This window comes from Bison bison, unplaced genomic scaffold, assembly GCF_000754665.1.
Source record: "Bison bison bison isolate TAMUID 2011002044 unplaced genomic scaffold, Bison_UMD1.0 scf7180017864105, whole genome shotgun sequence".
NCBI classification, from domain to species: domain Eukaryota; kingdom Metazoa; phylum Chordata; class Mammalia; order Artiodactyla; family Bovidae; genus Bison; species Bison bison.
Window position 1 is genome coordinate 7,694,234 of NW_011494677.1, and position 9,715 is coordinate 7,703,948.

Genomic DNA, 9,715 nt, shown 5'->3' on the forward strand with positions numbered 1-9,715 from the left:
TGGGAGTGTGATGCCTCCAGATTTGTTGTTCTTAAGATTGCTTTGACTTGATAGGATCTTCCGTGATTCCAAATAAATTTTAGCACTGTTCTAGTTCTGTGCAAAATCCCATTGACATTTTGATAAGGATTGCAATGAATCTTTGTATTCATTTGGGTGGTAATAGATATTTTACCAGTATTAACTCTTAGAATTCATGAACACAGAATATCTCCATTTTTTGAGTCTTCTTCAGTTTCTTTCATCATTGTCTTATAATTTTCAATGTAGAGATTATTCATCTTGGTGAAATTTATTTCTAAGTACCTTATTCTTTTTGATGCAGTTGTAAGTGAGATTGTTAATTTCTTTCTGATAGTTGTTAATTTATAGAAACTCAAATTTTTTGTATATTGGTTTTGTATTGTGCAGCTTTACTGAATTCATTATTCTAATAGCTTTTTGGTGAAGTCTTTAGGGAGGTATATAAAATATAGTCTGTAAAAAGTGATATTTTACTTCTTTGTCTGTCTGCTCTGATTAGGACTTCACAATACTCTGAATAAAAGTGGCAAGAGTAGGTTTCCTTGTCTTGCTCCTGATTTAGAGGCAGTGCTTTCAGCTTTGAACTGTTGATTTTGATGTAAACTGTGGGCTTGTCATATATGGCCTTCATTATGTTGAGATATGTTACCTTGGTATCCATATTGTGGAGCATTATGGTCAGTGTATTTTGAATTTTGCCAAATGCTTTTTCTGCATCTACTGAGATGAGCACGTGACTTTTATCTTTCATTTTGTTAATGTGCTGTATCATGATTGATCTGCAGATACTGAGCCATCCTTGTATACTTGGAGTAAATCCACTTGATTGTGGTGTGTGATTATTCTAATGTATTATTGAATCTGGTGTGTTAGTATTTTGTTGAGGAGTTTTTGCATGTGTTCATCATGGATGTTGGCCTGCGGTTTTCTTTTCTTGTTGCATATTTGTCTCGTTTTGGTATCAGGGTAGTGCTGGCCTCACAATAAATTTGATGCATTGCTTCAGGTTTTGGGGAGAGTTTGAGAAGGATTGATACTCTTCTTTGAATGTTTGGTAGAACTAATACACTTGTCCTGGACTTTTGATGGGAGATTTTTGATTACTTATTCTATTAATTATTGATTTGTTCAGAATTCCTATTTATGGTTCAGTCTTGATAGTTTATACGTTTGTAGAAATTTATTTGTTTCCTCTAGGTTTTCCAATTTTGGCATATGTTCATACTAGTCTCTTATGATTTTTTGTATTCTGTAATATTGTAACATCTATTTCATTTCCGATTTTTAATTGGAGGATAATTGCTTTACAATATTGTGTTGTTTCTGCTATATGTTAACATGAATCTCATTTCTGATTTAATGTATTTGAGTCTTCTTGTCTTTTTTTCTTGGTTAGTTAAGCTAAAGTTTTGTCAGTTTTATTTTTTCAAAGAATCAGCTCATAGATTTATTAATCTTTTCTATTGTCTTTTTTAGTCTCTCTCAAATTTATTTCCACTCTGATCTTTGTTAGTTCCTTCTACTAACTTTGGGCTTCATTTGTTCTTTTTCTAATTCCTTGAGGTGTAAGTTTAGGTTTTTTTGAGATGTTTCTGGTTTTTTAATGTAGGCATTTATAACTGAATTTCCTCTTAGAATTGCTATTTTTTTAACCTCTCCTAAGTTTTGGTACATTGTATTTCTATTTTCATTTTTTCAAGGTGTTTTTAAAATTTCTTCTTTGACCCAGCAATTAGCAGCATACAATAAGTCCCCTATGTACCAACTTTCAAGCAGTAAACTTTCAAAGAGGCAAATGTGTGTTTCCATGTCCAATCACATAAGGCACGGGTGAAATTGTAGCTTGACCTCCATCTGCTGTTGCTGATGATCCTTCAGCTCTGCTATCTCCTACCTCCTCTCCTTCCTCCAGTCTTTTAGCTGTTTTTGCCTGTTCACTTGATGCCAGCCGTGGTATGCCAGCTGTTGTACTCTACTACTGTACTTTTCATGAAACTGCTCTGTAAGGTTTAAAATGTTTTGTTTGTTTTCTGTGTATTATTTGTATGAAAGGTATTATAAATCTGTTACAGTACAATACTGTATAACCTGTTGCGCTTTGTTGGACTTAACAAACAAATTGGACTTAGGAATGTGCTCAGAACAGAACTTGTTCATATGTAGTGGACTTATTCTGTTGTTATTTGTGAATCCTCTAGCTTCTTGTAATTGAGTTTTAGTTTTATATACCATTGTGGTCAGAAAAGGTGCTTGATGTGATTTGTTAAGGCTTGTTTTGTGCCTTATCATATTAGCTATTCTGGAGAATGTTGAGTGGGCACTTGAGAATAGTATATATTCTTTCTGTTATCTTTGGATGGAATGCTCTTTATGTATCTGTTAAGTGCATATGGTTCACATGTTGATGCCTAAAGTGTTAGTCGCTCAGTCATATCTGACTCTTTGCAACCCCATGGACTGTAGCCCGCCAGGCTCCTCTGTCCATGGAATTCTCCAGGCAAGAATACTGGAGTGGGTAGCCCTTCCCTTCTCCAAGGAATCTTCCTGACCCAGGAATCAAACCCAGGTTTGATTGCAGACAGATTTTTTTACTGTCACTGCCAGGGAAGCCCTTGTTGATGCCTAAGGTTGAGATTATGCATCTGTGATGTTGTCATCTAAAGACTTATAGTTTGAGACTGTATTTCTGTGATGAATGTTACCATCATCATTATAGTCCAGAGTATTATCAGACTTTTTGCATTCTTGTTCTCATTAATTAATAATAATGAAATATGTCGATTTTCTTGTCCTTGCTAGAGTAGTGAGTGAAAATTTTAATTGTCAGTTGTGTTCAATCAAAGCTTAAAAGACAATGAAAACTCAAGTCCTTTACTTTTTTCTGTAAAGATGATGCAGTATTTTGGGCAATGCAGTAAGAACACTGAAGGATGGCTATTTATCTCATAGTCATACACAGTTTAGATGATTTAATCATTCTTCCATTATCTTAGGGTTCTAGCTTTTCAAAGCATGACTGGAAATAAGTGATGGATAATGATGAGTAAGTAACAAAATATTTTAAGGACAAGTAAGAACATTGAGATCCATGGTTTTCTTCCCACAGATTAATAAGAGCCCACTAGACCAAGTTGTAATTGTCAGATGGATTGACTTTTGTTCTAATATTTAAAACAGTTTTTCTTCTTTTTGTACTGTAAAGGATCTCTAAAAGTTAGATTTGGGAGAATGGCATTGAAACATGTAAAATATCATGTAGGAAACGAATTGCCAGTCCAGGTTCGATGCACGATGCTGGATGCTTGGGGCTGGTGCACTGGGACGACCCAGAGGGATGGTATGGGGAGGGAGGAGGGAGGAGGGTTCAGGATGGGGAGCACATGTATACCTGTGATGGATTCATTTTGATATTTGGCAAAACTAATACAATTATGTAAAGTTTAAAAATAAAATAAAATTAAAAAAAAATACAAAAAAAAAAAATATCAATCCTTAAAAGTCAAACTGCTCAAGAAAGAAACTTTAGAATTAAAATTTGGTTTAGTGGACCCTATTGGTATACTGAGAGTTAAAGAAACTGGAAATCCTTTGTTGTTTAAAAAAAAAAAATCTTGAGTGATGTAATTTGGAAATTTTTTTTGGAATTTAATTTGGAAACTGAAAATTTTTTCTTTATCTTTAAGGCTTTAGGGGACCAGATACTATTTGTAAACCGTCCTGATAAGAAGAAAATTCTTTTCTTCAATGATAAGAGCTGTCAGTTTTCTGTGGATGAAGGTGAGCCTTCTTTTCTAGATACTTTCTTTAATTTGCAGGCATGTTACAAATTTAGGATGATAAAATTCATACTGTTTATAGTACAATTATAACTTAAATGGTATAATACTGCTTTTTTAGCATTATCATCTCTTAGAGCTAACAACTTTATATGTCTAATGTATTTCTCGCAATACAATTTGAAATATGTAATTTGAAAGCTTTTAGGTTAATTGTACTTGCAGTTGTAGTGTAACAGTAAGTTCTTGTTCTCATACTTCAGGTGTACCAAACAGGAGTTTATTTCTATTTTACAAATACTACTTCATATCTTGGTATGAAAGCTCGATCCATGATGGGGAAAAAATATACTTTTTGTGGAGACTGATATTTTCTTAAATAACTTATGAATTTTTGGTTATCCAGTTGGATAAGAAAGGAGATTAATGTTTTTCTTTCTGGCAGTTGTAGAGTTGGATGCTTATGAGCTCTATGCTGTCTTCTAAATGCATGATACTTATATTTTGGATTTTAGTTTCAAATATTTCATCAATATTTGGATGTAAAATAGAAGTGAAAGAGTTTAGTTTTGAGAAATTTCTAGACAAGTAGATATTCCCATTTAAGCAAATATCTTTTACTCTAAATTTGTATTAACTTTGAAGATTTATTAAAAGGCAAGAAAAATTGAACATTTTAATTATAAAATTTCAAAAGTAATTTAAACTCCAGCAGAATATTTTAACACTATTGAAAGACGCAGAGTGCAATAGAGTGACACCATTGCTGTCCCAGTTGGGTAACATATTGACTCTCTCTATGACAGTAAATAGAGGAGAGTCTATTGAAGGAATAATTTTGTAAAAGATGGTAACATATTGACTCTCTCTATGACAGTAAATAGAGGAGAGCCTATTGAAGGAATAATTTTGTAAAAGAAATGCATTTACAAATCTTGTTCCTGGAGAGCCCTGTTTTGATTATGATTTGTAATTTGTACAGTAACTCCAGATTTTTCTTTTATGTGTTACCTAGCTGCGGATACTCAGTCTTGTGGTGCTGTAATTTCATCAACCTAAAGTTACTTAGATGACCATGATTTTTAAAAATTTATTTGTTTTGAACTGTGGTGCATCCTCATTGCTATGCGTGGGCTTCTGGGCGTGGCGCGCGGGAGCTACTCTCTGAATTGCCTGTGAGGGCTTCTTATTACAGTGTCTTCTCTCGTCGTTGTGGGGCATGAGGTCTGGGGCACATGGGCTCAGTAGTTGCGGCTCACAGGTTCCAGAGAGCAGGCTCAGTAGTGGCGGCACATGGGCTCAGATGTCCCAGGGCATGCGGGATCTTCCTTCCCTGACCAAAGATCGAACTGATCCCTTGCATCGCAAGGCGGATTCTTTACCACTGGACCAGGGAAGCCCCGACTTTGATTTTTTGTAGGAAATAGAATGTTATATTTTTGTAAGAATTCTCATCAAGAGTGCCTTGTATACAGTTGGTTCTCTATTAATGTTTGTTAATGAAGTGAAAATTTGCAAAGTATTACGGCTCTTCTATAATGCCATTTCTCTGAATAAGCTTCCTGTATGTAAACAGGCTAGTAGTCAACTCCTCCTGTAAATTGTAACGATAGGTGCTCATTCAAGAAAGATTCAGCTGAGCAATTTTTGTTTTGCCTGTGTCTCTTTTACTTGGAGTTTTGCTGTTATATGAACTTTTATAATTGTCAGATTGAGTTCTTCCTATTTAAAACCATAAAAATGGACTTGATCTTTAAGTCCTTCTGAATTTAAATAAACAACTGATTCCTTAAGCATAATCCATTTGAAAAAAAATTTTCATAGTCTTAAACTTAACACTAGCATCACATTTTCAAATAGTCAGAAAGATATAGTAAAAAGCAGATGTACTTTTCCTTTCTCTGGTTCCAGTCCCTTTCTTTTATGGCAAGTAACTGGTTTTACTTTAAATTCTTTCAGTGGTTTTTCCCATATTGCTAAATAATATGTTTATACTGTTATTTATTTTTAGCTTGAAATATTGTCTACTGACTTGCTGTTGTCCGTAAGTCACTGTGTGGTATCCGGCTCTCTGCAGCCCCATGAACTGCAGCGTGCCAGGCTTCCCTGTCCTTCACTACCTCCTTGAGTTTGCTCAAACTCACGTCCATTGAGTCAGTGATGCCATTCAACCATCTCATCCTCTGTTGCCTGCTTCTCCTCTTGCTCCCAGCATCAAGGTCTTTTCCAGTGGGCTTCTTTGCATCAGGTGGCCAGAGTTTTGGAGCTTCAGCATCAGTCCTTCCAGTGAATATTCAGGACTGATCTCCTTTAGGATTGACTAGTTTGATCTCCTTGCAGTCCAAGGGACTCTCAAGAGTCTTCTCCAACACCACAGTTCAAAAGCATCAATTCTTTGGAACTCAGCTTTCTTCATGGTCCAAGTCTCACATCCATACATGACAACTGGAAAAACCATAGCTTTTACTGTATGGACCTTTGTCTGCAAAGCGATGTCTATGTTTTTTAATACACTGTCTAGAGTTTTCATAGGTTTTTTTTCCAAGAAGCAAGCATCTTTTAATTTTGTGGCTGCAGTTACCATTGGCAGTGATTTTAGAGCCCAAGAAAATGAAATCTGACACGGTTTCCACTTTCTCCCCATCTATTTGCCATGAAGTGATGGGACTGGATGCCATAATCTTTGTTTTCTGAATGTTAAATTTTAAGCCAGCTTTTTTCGCTCTCGTCTTTGACCTACATCAAGAGGTTCTTTAGTTCTTCTTCACTTTCTGCCACTAGAGTGATGTCATCTGCATAGCTGAGGTTGTTGATATTTCCCCTGGCAGTCTTGATTCCAGCTTGTAAGTCATCCAGCCCAGCATTTCATATGATGTACTCTGCGTATAAGTTAAATAAGCAGGGTGACAGTACACAACCTTGATGTACTCATCTCCCAGTTTTGAACCAGTCCGTTGTTCCATGTCCAGTTCTAACTGTTGCTTCTTGTCCTGCATGCAGGTTTCTTAGGAGACAGATAAGATGGTGTGGTATTCCCATTTCTTCAAGAATATTCCAGTTTGTTGTGATCCACTCAATCAAAGGCTTTAGCATAGTCAATGAAACAGAAGTAGATTTTTTAAAGATTCCCTTTGCTTATTTAATGATCCAGTGTATGTTGGCAATTTGATCTCTGGTTCCTCTGCCTTATCTAAATCCAGCTTGTACATCTGGATGTTCTCGGTTCACATATTACTGAAGCCTAGCTTGAAAGATTCTGAGCATAATCTTGCTAGCATGTGAAATGAGTGCAATTTGCAGTAATTTGAGCATTCTTTGGCATTGCTTTTCTTTGGAGTTGAAATGAAAACTTATCTTTCCCAGACTTGTGGCCATTGCTCTGAGTTTTCCAAATTTGTTGGTATATTGAGTGCAGCAGCTTAACAACACCGTCTTTTAGGATTTGAAATAGCTCAGCTGGAATTCAGTCACCTCCAGTAGCTTTGTTCATAGCAATGCTTCCTAAGGCCCACTTGACTTTGAACTCCAGGATGTCTGGCTCTAGGTAAGTGATCACACTATTGTGGTTATCTGGGTCATTAAGAGCTTTTTTGTATAGTTCTCTGTGTATTCTTGCCACCTCTTCTTAATCTCTTCTGCTTCTGTTAGGTCCGTACCGTTTCTGTCCTTTATTGTACCCATCTTTGCATGAAATGTTGCTTTGGTATCTCCAATTTTCTAAAAGAGATCTCTAATCTTTTCCATTCTGTTGTTTTTCTCTACTTCTTTGCATTGTTCACTTAAGGTTTTCCTGTCTCTCCTTGTTTTACTCTGGGACTCTGCATTCATTAGGGTATATCTTTCCCTTTCTCCTTTGCCTTTTGCTTCTCTCCCTTTCTCAGGTGTTTATAATGCTTCCTCAACCACTTTGCCTTCTTGCATTTCTTTTTCTTATCGATGGATTTGGTCACCACCTCCTATACAATATTACAAACCTGCGTCCATAGTTCTTCAGACACTCTGTCTACCATATCTAGTCCTGTGAATCTACTTGTCACTTCTACTGTATGATCATAAGGAATTTGATTTAGGGCATACCTGAATGGCCTAATGTTTTTCTCTACTTTCTTCAATTTGAGGCTGAATTTTACGATAAGGAACTGGTGATCTGAGACATAGTAAGCTCTTGTTTTTGCTGACTGTATAGATCTTCTCCATCTTCGGCTGCAAAGAATATATATAATCAGTCTGATTTCAGTACTGACCATCTGGTGATGTCCACAGCAGTCCTCTGTTGTTTTGTTTTCTATGACCAATACATTCTATTGGCAAAGCTGTTAGCCTTTGCCCTGCATTATTTTAGACTCCAAGGCCAAACTTGTCTGTTACTCCAGGTATTCTCTTGACTTCCTACTTTTGCGTTCCAGTCTCATATGATCAAAAGGATATCCTTTTTGCTGTTAGTTCTAGGAGGTCTTGTAGGTCCTTATAGAATCATTCAACTTCATCTTCTTCGGTGTTAGTTGTTCGGGCATAGACTTGGATTACTGTGATATTGAATGGTTTGCCTTCAAGACTAACCAAGATCATTCTGTCATTTTTGAGATTGCAGCCAAGTACTGTGTTTTGGATTCCTTTGTTGACTGTGAGGGCTACACCATTCCTTCTAAGGGATTCTTTTCCACAGTAGTAGATATAATGGTCATCTGAATTAAATCTGCCCCTTCCCGCCCATTTTAGTTCACTGATTTCTAAAATGTCCATGTTCACTTTTGCTAGCTCCTGTTTGACCACATCCAACTTTCAACAACAACTTTCTCAGAGAGAATACGTAGTGTTAATTAGTTCTGCTCTCTAGATGGCAGCATAGTGTAGCATATCTGTTCTGGAAGTAGATGTTCAAGCAAGTGTTTGATTTGGGGGGGCTTCCCTGGTAGCTCAGCTGGTAAAGAATCCACCTGCATTGCAGGAGACCCTGGTTCGATTCTTGGGTCAGGAAAATCCACTGGAGAAGGGTAAGGCTACCCATTCTAGTGTTCTTGAGCTTCCCTCGTGGCTCAGATGGTGAAGAATTCACCTGCAATGAGAGACAGACCTGGGCTTGATCCCTGGGCCAGGAAGATTCCCTGGAGGAGGGCATGGCAACCCACTCCAGTATTCTTGCCTGGAGAATCCCCGTGGACCGAGGAGCCTAGTGGGCTACAGTCCATGGGTTGCAAAGGGTGGGGACACAACTGAGCAACTAATAAGCACAGTATGTGTTTGATAGGAGAGAGATCGCAGTAGTTCTGTAAGAATAGCCTGAATGTGTTTGTCTTGTTTCTGGTGGTAGCCTGTCATGACGTGTGTAGCAAGCAGGTATTTTATGATAAAATTGTTGCATAGTGCATGCTCTCTGTGGAATTCAGAGGAAAATCCAGATTTAGTGATTAACAGTGCCAGAAAATGCAAGCAACTAGCTGTTATTCAAATAACAGTGGTGCTGTTTCTCTTTTGTGAACTTTTAGACTTCTGTTGCCCTACAATTCCATTTAATTGGGAATGCATTTTCCACCTGCTCCTTCTTGACAGGGTTTTTTCCTACTTTAAAGTTTCTAAATAAAATTCTGTATGTCAAGAGAAAGAAATAGCCTGAAACTGTAGGGTTTCTTGATCGTATTTTATTGGAAAAATTGTAGGGCGTGCACTTAGAATTCAGTAGTAGCTGTCACCCTAGTCCTTATATTGGATTGTGGTTTTTCTGTCCCTCGTGTGTGCTTCCTCTGGATACTGTTGTTTTAACTTTGCTCAGCCTTTTCCTGTTTCGTACCTTTTACGTGAGTTCTGCTCCCTAGTGTTAACCTCTTTTCATTTGCTGTGTTTTATGGCCTCTACTGGCTTAAACTCTTCCCGTCACCTCATTATTTGTCTGTAAAGGCAAAATAAGGATTTTCACT

The 9,715-nt window shown here is 37.0% G+C and overlaps 1 protein-coding gene across 1 annotated transcript in view; it reads left to right on the forward strand.

Annotated features, from left to right (window-relative positions):
* The window catches only part of GTF2E2 (general transcription factor IIE, polypeptide 2, beta 34kDa), an 80,780-nt gene that overhangs the window by 53,782 nt on the left and 17,283 nt on the right, over nucleotides 1-9,715 (forward strand). The window contains exon 6 of the mRNA XM_010838815.1: nucleotides 3,708-3,801. Within this exon, the coding sequence (XP_010837117.1) occupies nucleotides 3,708-3,801 (94 nt within the window). The remainder of the gene's footprint in view (nucleotides 1-3,707; nucleotides 3,802-9,715) is intronic.